The 14,233-nt window shown below is 41.5% G+C and overlaps 1 protein-coding gene across 7 annotated transcripts in view; it reads right to left on the bottom strand.

The window, feature by feature from the left end:
* The window catches only part of ASB15 (ankyrin repeat and SOCS box containing 15), a 39,700-nt gene that overhangs the window by 22,159 nt on the left and 3,308 nt on the right, over nt 1–14,233 (bottom strand). For 2 of the 7 annotated variants that reach the window (XM_050936223.1, XM_050936228.1), the window contains exons 2-5: nt 9,057–9,190; nt 4,784–4,836; nt 4,566–4,697; nt 3,945–4,103 (exon numbers count right to left, since the gene is read on the bottom strand). In XM_050936223.1, the coding sequence (XP_050792180.1) occupies nt 3,945–4,103; nt 4,566–4,697; nt 4,784–4,836; nt 9,057–9,172 (460 nt within the window). In that variant the 5' untranslated portion in view covers nt 9,173–9,190. Of the gene's footprint in view, nt 1–3,944; nt 4,104–4,231; nt 4,721–4,783; nt 4,837–9,056; nt 9,191–14,233 lie in introns of those variants that run through there. The other 5 variants (XM_050936224.1, XM_050936227.1, XM_050936229.1 and 2 more) reach the window with 5 other exon arrangements.

The following is a 14,233-nucleotide window of genomic DNA, read 5'->3' on the forward strand; positions in this document are numbered from 1 at the left end:
GGCACCTCTGATGGGGTATGTTCCCCCCACATTAGTCCTGAAGGGGTCAGTTTAGACCACATACGCCAATTAACCTATAAGGCTGCAAACTAGGGAATATTTAGGCTGAGAGGCAAGCCCTAATTAAGGGAAGTTTACCTGTACAGGAACAGGTGAGGCTTCTATAAAACCAGGGAGCTGGTAGCAGAAAGAGGGCTGCGGGGAAGAGGGCTGCAGGCCCTCTCCCTGGAAAAGGGATACACAGATTTAGACCCCAGAAGAAGGATTTGTCTAGTAGACCCAGAGGAAAAGATTTGGCTAGAGGAGTGGAGAAGGTGAGGTAGGAAACACTCCGAGTGACAGGATGGGTTGTGGTTGTCTGGATCTTTGCTGCTGGAGATAGGGCCCTGGACTGGAATCCAGAGTAGAGGGTGGACCTGGGTTCACCTCCCAGCTACTGAGTGAGTGGCACAATTTGGGCAGTGAACTTAGAGGCTTTCTGGGGCCAGGTGTTCTGCGAGTAAGTGGCCCACCCAGGGCAGTGGACTTAAGGATTGCCTGGGATGGCGAGGAAGGTGTTGATATTCCAGTATTCCTGGAAGGGGAAATACTGGCTGGAAGGCTGACTCACAAAGAAGAAGTTGCTACTCTTGGAGCAAGAGAGGGATTGCAGACCAAGAGAGACAAGGAGCCGAGGAACTGCAAGAAGGACATTGGGCTGGAAGAACTAATCTCCAGAGTGGCCATCAGAAGGCCTCAGGTGTGGTGAGCAGAGGTCCCCGTGATAGCATTTTAAGATGCAGATTGTCACGTAGAATGACATCAATGGGAGTTAGGCATGCAGGTGCTTTTGAAAATCCCATTAGGTGCCTATCTGCATCTCTAGGCACCTAAATACCTTTACAAATCTGGCCCCTGGGGTCTGATCTAAAGCCCAGTGAAGTCAATGGGAGTCTTTCCATTCAAAGCACTTTGGGTAACTAAACATGTACAGAAAAGAACTATCTGCTTCCACCTACAGATGGTCCCTCTGTTTCAGGGATAAGGCACATTGGCAAGGCAGTGTAGGAAAACTTCAGCTGCCACTGCCTGTGCTGTGTCTATTCTGTAAATAAGGAAACAAACTCAGTTTCCAGGAACATCAACCCTGCATCTTTCATATGCACTAAATTCATATGAAAAATTTTAAAAAGAAAAGTTCTACCTAATCAAATGGAACAACAAAAATAACAGGGTAGCCGTGTTAATCTGTATCCACAAAAACAACAAGGAGTCTGGTGGCACCTTAAAGACTAACAGATTTATTTGAGCATAAGCTTTTGTGGGTAGAAAACCCACTTCTTCTACCCATGAAAGCTTATGCCCAAATTAATCTGTTAGTCTTTAAGGTGCCACCAGACTTCTTGTTGTTTTTAACAAAAATAAAATGGTTTAAAATATTTCTCCAGAAAAACAAAGCAGCAGAACTTCCAGGTGCAACTATTTTTTTTTAATTGTGGGACAACCTCTGTGTTCTGTCACATAACATAATAGTTGCAAAAAGCAAATGCATCTTTTGGTCAAATCCTTGCAACCAATATAAGAATGTTCTACCAGGTGCATTAGAATTTGTGATGTCTGCCCCAAATCTTCAAGGCAACTCAGGATACACATTCCAGAAATCATTTGATCAGAGTCTGACTGCATCTCAAATTCACTCTGGAGCTGTAAGCCAGCCAGCCCACCCAACTGAGTGTTTGTTGTGACTCATAGGTGGGAGTTTGGTGCTGGAATTTAGGTTGATAAAGTGCTCTGATTTGCTGAAACGGTAGCAGGAGAGAAAGATAAAAGATGGAATATTGGAATAGCATCTATTCAAAGTTTGGGGTCCACACCTAGTTTTCTCTCAGGAGAATAGATGAAAGACTATAAAGGTTACTTTTGTAATTCATGTGAAACAAAGAATAGAAAATACTTTATGCAGGGAGACAAATGTTGCCTTTCTGAAATATAAATCTCTCATCTCTATTATAGAAAGGTTCTTTTAAAATGTTCAGCACAAACTCAGTGTCAGTAAATTAACCCCCTCAGCTGTTCATACAGCATGAGAGTGGAAATTCCCCAAGATGCCTTGGCAGTCTCTTGGTGAAAGGTAGTTGGTGAAACTTCTTAAAGAAAGAGGACTCCTTATGACTTTGCACTCCATATGATTTTATAAATATATGTAAATGAGTGTGAATATAATATAACTGGAATATGCATTATGCAAAAAGTCTCTTATAAGGTATAATTACAAAGCTTATAATCTACTTTAGACTTGCATATTTTATTTTATTTTGCTTGGTAACTTACTCTGGTCTGTCTGTTATTACTTGGAACCACTTAAATCCTACTTTTTATATTTAATAAAATCACTTTTGCTTACCCAGAGTAAGTAATTAATTCATGGGGGAGCAAATAACTGTGCATATCTCTCTATCAGTGTTATAGAAGGTGGATAATTTATGAGTTTACCCTGTATAAGCTTTATACAGAGTAAAACAGATTTATTTGGGGGTTAGATCCCATAGGGAACTGGGTATCTGGGTACTAGAGACAGGAGAACTTTCTAAGCCGTTTTCAATTAACCCTGAAGCTTTTGGGGGCCATGGTTCAGACCTGGGTCTGTGTTTGCAGCAGGTTAGCGTGTCTGGCTCAAAAAGACAGGGTACTGAAGTCCCAAGCTGGCAGGGAAAACAGGCTCAGAGGTAGTCTCAGCATATCAGGTGGCAGACCCAAGGGGGTCTCTGTGTCCCAAACCATCACACTCCTAATTACTTAGAGTTATTTTGAAGTACTTTTCCTGAATGTACAAAGGTATTCCTTCCATTTAGCGTATAGATCAACTCGTTTTTATAACTGTGTTGCTTGTATTTTCTTAGTCCAAATTCTATTAGTTCAATTTAAGATTATATTTCTTTCATTATTTTCACCTACCTTTGTCTGATGTTTATAACTCTAAGGACATAAATTAATTACAGTGGGAAGAAACCTAACATGACCACTTCTGAAACATGCCCCTATAACATCATGCAGGGTCTCTTCCTACACCCACTTCAGTCGATAGCAAAGCTCTCACAGATTTCAAGAGTGAGGGATCAGACTCATGTTTACACTGCAGGATTAGGAGAATTTGAGTTAGCAGACTCTGGATTTTTTAACCTAAGGCTTGAGGGCCTGTAGTCATTTGTAACCCTGGTTAGGAATTGAACCCTGTGTCCCAATCTGGGGCTTCAGTTTCTACACTACATTATGTAGGGCTAAATCCTACCATCCATATCCCAGATTTCCTAGCACCCTCTCAAAATGTGGCCCCTGTAGCTCTTTGTTTGTGGTGCAAGCATGGGAAAACTTGACTGTTCACCAAACTTGTCTGTCCAGAGGACAAAGAAAGTTGGCTCGTGGGATTATGAAATATTTTTTGCAGACTCCCAGAGCATGAATCCAGTGAGGCAATATTTATATTATAAAGTAACAGGACTTGAACCTGAATCACAGCTTGACTCAGGCTCAGACCCTCCACCCCTCTGGGGTCCTGGGTCCCTGAGTCTGAGCCCTGCGATAGCCCAATTTGTGTCTAGACAGAACGGGGGTTAGACTCGAACTTGAGTTCGAATGCTGGGCTTACATTACAGTGTAGACATACCCACAGGTACCAGAAAGTCAACAATTAACCCTGAAAATTTACTCAAGCAAAATTAACATTATTTGGTGGCGGCATAATCCATTTTTATTTTCCCTTAAAAAATTGAATAGCAACTAAGCCATTTTAGCCAGTTGGAATAGTCAAGTAAGGACTAATCACATGAACGAGAGTTTGCAGGAGCAGACCCCAGATCCCCTTGTTATGGTTGGCTTTGGGGAATGCAGGAACTGGATAGAATAGTTTAGAACACTGAAAACTCTGCTATTCATGTTGGTTTAATTCATAGAAAGGAAGGAATTACCAATGAGAAGAGGAGTTTCTCCTTTATTGTTTGTGGTATTAGGCCAAACACCCTTTTCCAATAATGTTCTTACATTTTCCACAAAACCAGCTTTTGCTGCCAAAGTTAACGGTGTTTCTCCATCACATGTTTTGTATTCCCACATTGATTTATAAGATGCTAGAGTTCAGAAAGTAGAAAACAAAACACAAAATTAAAATGACAAGCATCTAGGACATAATAAAAATGCCATGTTGATAAATATCTGCATGAAAATGAATTTACAACTATTTTAAACTTTGACTTACTAGTTAGTCCTGCCACATGGTTGATTACTGTAGTCAGTGATTAGCTCATGCAGCTCTTCTCTGAATAATTGTAGTTTTCTGAACAAAGTCATTCAAAACGGACCAACCTTTCTGCCAGTGTACATAGGTGGAGCTTCACTGAAGTCAACAGAGCTGTGCCAATTTACACCAGCAGAGAATTTGGCCCATGTGACTGACCAAGCCATGCAACAGTGAAGGGTTTTCTCGTACATTTTGCATTTATTGATTCTGTTCTTGTGTTTGTCTATTTATTGCTCTTTGTCTTGTATCTTTCCAATCTTGTAGCCCTGTGGGGTGTCTTGAGCTCACTTACCATCCAGAATGATTTCAAGTATTTGCTGAATTGGCTGAGCTGCAGCCTCATGAAGTGGGAACCAGCCTCTTTCATCAGCTTCATCCAAAGCATATTTATGTTTCACATAGCTCTGAAGATCAAATACTTGGCCTGAAACAAAAAATAGTGCATATCTGAAAAAAAATAGGACAAGCTCAGTGCTTTGCGCAGTGAATATTTTATTTCAATATTTATACCTTGTCTTATGGCTGCTATAAGTTTCCTATTTTGATCACTGGGTGGTACAAATCTGTTGAAAGGATGACAAAAGATATCAAGTATACACGATACAGATACATGACATTAAAGCACAATTTTTAGTGGTTTTAATCACCTGTTTCCATTGGTTTTCATCTTTAGGTTTGTATCACCTCAGTTACAAATCCTGATTCACTATGTGACCTGACAGAGGACTCAGGAATGTTAGATACAGGATGAGAATTTGAACAGACTCTGGACCCCAGGCTTCAGGCCAAAGATGACCCGGACCTGCCAATAGTAGGAGTGAGGGCAGCCAACTTCAGCAGTGTTACTGAGCCTGCTTAGTCCATGTGAGCATGCTCAGTACAAGCCAAGCAGCAAATCTGGGTGTGGCATATGACCCCTACATGCCCCCCACTCGTTACCTAGGCTCTGCCTCAGGCCAGTGATAGGTCTGTTTGGTTGTGTCTATGCTAGCCTTTTTTCTGAAGTTTCTATCTGCAGCTAACATAATACAGTTCCAATGTACATAGACAGTTGCCAACATTTTTAAAATGTCATTTAAACCTGTTCAGAGCTGTTCTATATCATGTAGTGGTAAAAATGCCAATGGCTGCCAGGACCCTAAGATACTATAACAACAAGTACAACAGCATAATAATAGGAATCAGCCAAATCATAGATGAAAATGGACAGTGACACTGTTTGACAGTCTTCAGTGAAGAAACAGGCTCTGACCTTGCAACAAGAAATAGAAACCACACGTGGACTTCTTACTTTCTCAGAGTTCCATTGATCCCATTATAGGATCAAAGTCATAAGCTGAATTGGGCGGTTAACGCTTGTCTGCCTTCGTCTTCATTTTCAAATACTGTACAGCATTTTACAAAAAGTCCTTCAATTTATAGTGATCAGAAACATATGGTGGGGTTTTTGCCATACAACTCCCATTAAAGCCAAGTTTTGTTTCATCAGTAAAAGCAGCTAACAGGGAACATTTTCAAAAGCATCTTAATGACTCAGAAAATGAAGACCAATTTTCAAAAGTGATGTGGGTACTTAGAAATCAAAGTCTCATTGAAAGCCCATGGGACCTGTAGACTCCTAAATCATTTAGGCACTTTTGAAAATTTTACTCAACATCTACAACAGAAATGCTTCCTACATGTCATATCTGAGGGTAGTTGGCTCAAACAGAAAACAATCTATGCAAATATATACTAATGATTTTTAAAGTACTAACCATGTCTTTAATGCAAAACTTAATTTTGTTTTTCACAATTTAAAAACAAATAAAACTGTACTACAGTTTTATCAGTTTTGCTGTTTTAGGGTCCAGTCCTGCAGTTCCTCTGTGTGGGTAATTCCCATTGACTTCAGTGAGAATTTTCTGAGTGGAAGTGCTATGAAATCAGATAGTTAAATACAATTTCTTGAGTTACTATAATTGGGTGAAATGTTGGCAGTCATTGCACAATTATCCATCAGAAAATCCATGGCATGTGATGGAGGCATGAGGTAGAAGTTGTCTTCCTGTATTCTGGCTCTTCCCAATACGTGGCACAGGCTGCTCTGCAAGACCTCTGCTATAAGGTGGAGTCTATGAGTCAGAGGTATGTTCTACACATTTGGGCTTATGCCCAATAGTCCTTGCACAGAGCTCTTCCATTTCTTCCAACATAAGACATGTATTTTGCATTGAGCTTCTAAGCTCTAGATTCTGAATGTACATTAAGGACACAACCCTGAAATCAATGGGACTTACTCACATCCATAAAGTTAGTCATATGCATAAATCTGTGCTCCATCAAGACATAAAGTTTCTTTTACAGAACGTGGCTGCTACACCATTTTCAGTACACTCGTAGAATTCTCCCCAGAAAGCCTTTTAAATGTGGTTATAACTATAGAATACTTAGGGTATGTCTACAGTGTAATGTAATACCAGGGTTTGAACTCAGGCTCAAGCCTAAACCCCCTTCCATCTACACACACTCCACACTAATCCAGGGCCCGGGCCCAGGAACTCAATTTTCTGAGTGGAAGTGCTATGAAATCAGATAGTTAAATACAATGAGGTGGAAGGTCTGAGCCTTAGGCCTTGTCTACTGGGGTAAGTCAACCTAAGTTATGCTCCTCCAGCGACATGAATAACATAGGTGGAGTTGACGTAGTTTAGGTCAACTTACAGAGGTGTCTACACCGTGCTGCGTCAATGGGAGATACTCTGTACAATGTATCTTACTCCTCTTGTTCTGGTGGAGTACTGGAGTCAACTGGAGAGTGCTCTGTGATTGATTTCACAGGTCTTCACTAGACCCACTAAATCAACCCCCGCTGCATCAATCATAGCAGCATCAATCCCTGGTAAGTGTAGACATGGCCTGAGTCACCCAGGGTTCAAGCCCTATTGCCTTGCTGTGTAGAGGCAGCACTACTGGGCTTGTGCTCTGGGAGTCCGCCAGAAGTATTCCTCTGGACAGACAAGTTTGGTGGACAGTCCAGTTTTCCCATGCTTGCACCACAAACAAAGGGCTAGAGCAGTGACATTTTGAGAGGGCATTAGGAAGTGTGGGATACGGGTGGTTGGACTTGGACCTGCATAATGCAATGTAGATGCTGGGACCCACAGTTCAACAATTCCTAACCTGGGGCTACAAATGAGTGTAGATGCTCAAGCACTAGGTTAACAAACTTCAGGTCTGCTAACTCGAGTTCTACTAACCCTGGGCTTACATTGCAGTGTAGACATACTGTGACACTACACCACATATTCTTCATAGATATATTGTTATAATATGATTAAAGCATAACTATATGTTTTGTGCAAGATAAGGCATGAGGTATCATTGGAAAGGTTATTATTTGCTGAATATGATTATCCTATTTGTATGCAAGTCTCATTTTTGTATCTAAAGTTAGGAATATTGACTATACATCTGTACTACAAAAGTATTTGCAGTTGGGGAACGCCCACCAGACAGAATGCAATCAGTCTGGCTGGCTAGCTGGGGATAAGTCAATGGACCATTAGAGAGAAAAATAGGTCTTTGAAGATGCTAATTTCCCACCTACCCGAGATGCTACGAACAGCCTTTGAATCATGGCTGCTTTGACACTGGAGGGTCACGTGATCATATTACGTGGTACTGGACTCAATGATACAATACCAGTATTTTTCCACTGCGGGGTGGGGTGGGGAGAACCACACCAAAATACAAAGGATTCCTGCCTTTTGTAAAACCTCTTTAAGGCCAGGGAATGACATAATCAATATTCGTTCTTCACTGATGACTGCTTTGAACATCTGAGAAACAAAGACAAAGGTGGAGAGAAGGACTGAGACAAGGCTGGGAAGGTGTCTGGCCTGTGAAAGAAATACCTGGAGTTTTAAGCTGCAAGCAAGAGCAGCTTGCGTGCAAGATCCTCTGCAAACTACCTAAAACAACATTGAGGGTGAGAAAATACTACTTATAACCAGTTTTTTAGTATTTTAAGCTTATATTGCATTTTTGTTTTATTCACTGGGTAATCTGCTTTGATCTGTTTGCTATCCTCTATAATCACTTAATATCTATTCTCTGTAGTTAATAAACTTGTTTTTGTTTTTTTCTAAAACAAGTTTGTAGAATTCATAATGAGGGGGGGAGGGGAGCTGTGCATATCTTGCTCCACGTTGAGAGAGGGGGAAGATTTCATGAGCTTATGCTGTATCTTTCTCTGTGCAGCATAAGACAATACAATTTTGGGTTTATACTTCAGAGGGGATGTGCACTTGAGTACTGGGCAATTCCCTAGCTGAAGCCTCCCGCGTACTGCTTATTTCAGTCTGTGTCTTTCTACAGCTGGGTGTGTCCCTTCCTGTGTGTGTGCTGCTTGAGGGCCTGGCTCAGCAGGACAGTGTAAGGGAGCCCCGGCTGGTGGAATAGGAGGGCTCAGTGGTACCCCAATACATCAGGTAGCACCCCAGAGGGCAGGGGAAACCCATCACACATACCCAGAGAGTACAAACAAAACATCATCCATTTTCTTCAAAGAGAGAATTATTTACTAGCACGTAACTAACAAAGAGAGTTATATTGTGGTTTGCTGTATGCAGTCATGTCTTCATACAGGGCCTGGCAGTAAACACAAACACAGATAATCGCCAAACTAAAATTAAAATGCTTAGATGACATAAAGAAATTTTTAATTTCAACTGTTGAGAACACTGAAAGAATTTGCTATTTTCTCATCACATGTATGTGATTTCTGACTTAACTAAAGTACCTGTCATGGTAATGGGAAGTTGGTGGTTGACTGGCTTCAACTGATTCTTGAATACTAAGTTGAATTGCATAAGCAGTGAGATGGTCTTCAATAGAGTCCTCATTTCCTTCCATCATCTTATATGAAAGATTGAGCTGTTGTCAAGAAAAAAAAAATTGAAAAATGTACTCTTAGGAGCCAGATTCTGCCACTCTTATTCACGGTGAATGATACTTCACTTTGAGGGCTTGTATTCATGGCAAGTCACTATATAGCAGTCCAGAATGTGAACGCATCAGCTTGCAGCACAGTAACATCCTATGTAGACACTACTATATCATAGTTAAGCCCCTTTGTTTTCAGTTTAAATTAGGGCTGTCAATTAATTGCAGTTAACTCAAGTGATTAACTCAAAAAAATTGATCGCAATTAAAAAATTAATCACAATTAAGCACAGTGTTAATCACATTGTTAAACAATAGAATATGAATTCAGATGTATTCAATATTTTGGATGTTTCTCTACATTTTCAAATATTGATTTCAATTACAACACAGAATGCGAAGTGTACACTGCTCATTTTATATTATTATTTTTATTACAAATATTTGCACTGTAAAAGTGATAAACAAAAGAAACAGTATTTTTCAATTCACCTCCTAGAGGTACGGTAGTGCAATCTCTTTATCATGAAAATGCAACTTACAAATGTAGATTTTTTTTTTGTTTGGTAACTGCACTCAAAAACAAAACAATACAGACCTTTAGCGCCTACAAGACCACTCAGTCCTACTTCTTGTTCAGCCAATCGCTAAGACCAACAAGATTGTTTACATTTACAGGAGATAATGCTGCCCACTTCTTATTTACAATGTCATCACAAAGCGATAACAGGCATTCACATGGAACTTTTGTAGCCGGCATTAGGTGATATTTACATGCCAGATATGCTAAACATTCATATGCCCCTTCATGCTTCAGCCACCATTCCAGAGGACATGCTTCCATTCTGATGACACTTGTCGAAAAAATAATGCATTCATTAAATTTGTGATTGAACTCCTTGGGGGAGAATTGTATGTCTCTAGCTCTATTTTACTCGCATTCTGCCATATATTTCATGTTGCAGTAAGCTCGGATGATGACTCAGCACATGTTGTTCATTTTAAGAATACTTTTGTTGCAGATTTTAACAATACTTTTGTTGTAGGCAATTGCCTAGGGCGCCAGAATAATTGGTGGGAGCCGTTTTGCCGGAGGGGGCGGCAGGCGGCTCCGGTGGAGCTGCCACAGTGGTGCCTGCGGAGGGTCCGCTGGTCCGCGGTTCCGGTGGAGCTGCCACAGTCGTTCCTGCGGACGGTTGGCTGCTCACGCAGCTCCGGTGGACCGCCCGTAGGCACCACTGCGGCAGCTCAACCGGAGCCACGGAGCACCGGACCCTCCGCAGGCACCACTGCGGCAGCTCCACCGGAGCTGTGAGACCAGAGCGCGGGGTGCCGAAATTGCCGTCTGCCTGGGGCGCTCAAACCCCTAGCGCCGGTCCTGGGTACCAATGTGAGATTTCTAAAGATAGCTACAGCATTTGACCCAAGGCTTAAGAACCTGAAGTGCCTTCTAAAATCTGAGAAGGACGAGGTGTGACACATGCTTTCAGATGTCTTAAAAGAGCAACACTCTGATGTGGAAACTACAGAACTTGAACCACCAAAAAAGAAAATCAACCTTCTGCTGGTGGCATATGATTCAGATCATGAAAATGAACACGCATCGGTCTGCCCTGTTTTCGATTGTTATCGAGCAGAACCTGTCATCAGCATGATCACATGTCCTCTGGAATGGTGGTTGAAGCATGAAGGGATGTAGGGATCTTTAGCACATCTGGCATGTAAATATCTTGTGACTCTGACTACAACAGTGCAATGAGAACGCCTGTTTTCACTTTCAGGTGACATTGTGTACAAGAAGTGGGCAGCATTATCTCCTGCAAATGTAAACAAGCTTGTTTGTTTGAGCGATTGGCTGAACAAGAAATAGGACTGAGTGGAGTTGTAGGCTCTAAAGTTTTACATTTTTTTATTTTTGAATTCAGGTTTTTTTTGTACATAATTCTATGTTTGTAAATTCTGCGCACATTTTCAAATTCTGCAAAATTCTACATATTTTTTTTGTCAAAATAACACAATATAATCACACAAGTTTCAATTATTTTTGGTCATTTATTTCAAAATACCTGTCAGACACCAGGCTGTTGTGGGGAGCCCTGGACCCTCCACTTGCCCTTAGTGGCACGTCCGGGGGGCAGGAACATGGGCCAGGGTCTGCTCTTGGGCACCCCAGCCCCCTGCCCAGGGCAGGTGGAGGGTCTGAGGCTCCCCACAGCAGCCTGGGCTCCAAGTTCTGGCCTGGCCAGGGGGCGGGACCTTGACAGGAAGAGAAGGGGCAGGAGCTTGGGGGAAGAGGAGGGGCAGGGGGCGGGACCTCAGGTGAAGGTGGGGGCCACAGAGAGGTGCGGGGCTCCTGCAGGTATCCCACTTTTGCCTTTTGAAAAGGTGGCCATCCTGGGGTGGGGGGCAGTACCCCTTGTCCACAACCCTCATAATTTGTGCCACAGACAAGATGCACCCTGAAGCACATCCAGACCTTTTGTTTTATTCCTTGAATTGCCAGTCTGTATCACTGGATGGTCTGAATAACTATACTATGAATTTTAAGTCGCTGCATTATTTCTGCAGTTCTGAGAGAGCCTAGACATTCACAATGCCTTTACACAAGTCAGTGCAGTGTTCGACACCTCTCAGGGTTAGGCTCTTAGTGACTGTTACCAAAGTGTGTGTGGAGGGGGCAGTCGGCTGTCTGAGTGGATCAATAATGGGATCTACTGCATCTTTTAACTATAATCAAGTTTGAATTCACCCTATCTAGCTTTCCAGCTTAGTGCTGATGCTAGCCCACTGGGAGCCCTAAGCAGGAATATTTTGGGCCCTCCCATCCCCCACAACACATATTAATCATTAACGGGGAGTCTCCTTGAGATGCTTGGGCCCCTAAACAATTGCTTAGTCTGCTTATGTCTAGTGCCGGCACTGCTCCAACTTTCACTCTGATCCTTTAGCATGCATTTTGCTAGTGATATTAAATCAAATAATAAACCCTGTCAGTAAATAACAATTGCAAAATTGTCCTTCTGCAGGGGGGTCACATAAATTCCCTTTTTATTATATTCTTCAGTTTTGCAAAGTTTAAAATGTGGTATTTTATATCTTAAAAGGAACAAAATGTAAATATTAAATACTTTGAAAAATAAAACAGTATACCAAATAATACCTAACTCTAAAGGCCAGCTCTGTGTTCCATCAAGATCTCTGTGACTGATGTGACATAAGACCATAAGACCATAAGAACAGCCATACTGAGTCAGACCAAAGGTCCATCCAGCCCAATATCCTGACTACAGACAATGGCCAATGCCAGGTGCCCCAGAAGGAGTGAACCTAACAGGCAATGATCAAGTGATCTCTCTCCTGCCATCCATCTCCACCCTCTGACAAACAAAGGCTAGGGACACCATTCCTTACCCATCCTGGCTAATAGCCATAAATGGACTTAACCTACATGAATTTATCTAGTTCTCTTTTAAATCCTGTTATAGTCCTAGCCTTCACAACCTCCTCAGGCAAGGAGTTCCACATGTTGACTGTGCGCTGTGTGAATAAGAACTTCCTTTTATTTGTTTTAAACCTGCCGCCCATTAATTTCATTTAGTGACCCCTAGTTCTTATATTATGGGAACACGTAAATAACTTTTCCTTATTCACTTTCTCCACATCACTCATGCTTTTATATACCTCTATCATATCCCCCCTTAGTTTCCTCTTTTCCAAGCTGAAAAGTCCTAGCCTCTTTAATCAATCCTCATATGGGACCTGTTCCTAACCCCTAATCATTTTAGTTGCCCTTCTCTGAACCTTTTCTAATGCCAGTATATCTTTTTTGAGATGAGGAGACCACATCTGTATGCAGTATTCAAGATGTGGGCGTACCATGGATTTATATAAGGGCAATAAGATAGAGAATAAAACGGAGACTATCTTTTTTTTTTCTTTTTGACATCAACTGCTTAGGGCATGTTTGGTCTTTATATTAGTGGGGCTTAGCTAAGAGGGACTAGAAGTTGTGGAACTTAAACTACCACTGCTACCAATTAGCACTCTCATAGTGCCTTACTTTTGTCAGTGCTGCACAAAAATTAATCAATCAAATTAAATGAGCATTATGTTGACTACTTTTCCTAGAATTGCCATGGGGCACATCCAGCATATTGCTAATGCGGCTGTAATTTTGTCAGAAGGATTTGTAGGTCACTTTTTAAAGCAGATCTTCACACATGAAGTGCTAACCTGATGTCTGTGCACTGGATGTTTTGCATTGTAGCACTAAACTAAAAATTGATTTCAAAACTTCATACACAAGTGCTGCAAGCCCATACCTAAATGCTTTACTATTTATCATATTGTGATAGACCCGAGGAAACAAAAACTGATCAATAATGGCATAGAGTCAAGATGACTCAGACACTAAAAGTGTCATTGCAGGACTCCAATTTCAGGCTTTTGCAATACTATCATGCTAGCACTGAGCATGAATTCACACCTCTCCCAATGCTCAGACATAAGGCTCTTGGCCAACACTGTCACCCATGAGGGTGGGCTCTCTGAAGGCAAATGAAACACCACCACAACCCCATTGCCTTTAAAGGTAAACATACACATCTTTTGCTTTGACCGCCAGCTCTGACAGCAATAACTTCCAAAAATAAAAAATAGCTTTTGCGGACACATAAATCTTTTTTTTTCCTGCTCAGCAGACTTTATGTAGCTCATAATAGTCAGGGATATTCTAATGGTCTCCTCCCCCTGCTTTTGTGTCTCAGAGCCAGGCTTCAACATAGTTATTTAAAAAAAGATTCACACACCAGCTGAATATCTGATGAACTGGTCAGCAGGGTACAGAATCATGTTCCAAGGCCCTTCACACCACTGCACAGGCTTAACCAGGAACAAAAGGTCCTGTTTGTAACATTTCTGTTTAATCAGTCAAATCCTGAAGTCCTAAATTCACTCCCTGTGCAAAAAAGGATGACTGTAAAGATTCGAGGATTTTGACCAAGATTCTTGGAAGGATCTAATGCAATATAAACA

Source organism: Gopherus flavomarginatus, chromosome 1 (assembly GCF_025201925.1).
Source record: "Gopherus flavomarginatus isolate rGopFla2 chromosome 1, rGopFla2.mat.asm, whole genome shotgun sequence".
NCBI lineage: Eukaryota > Metazoa > Chordata > Testudines > Testudinidae > Gopherus > Gopherus flavomarginatus.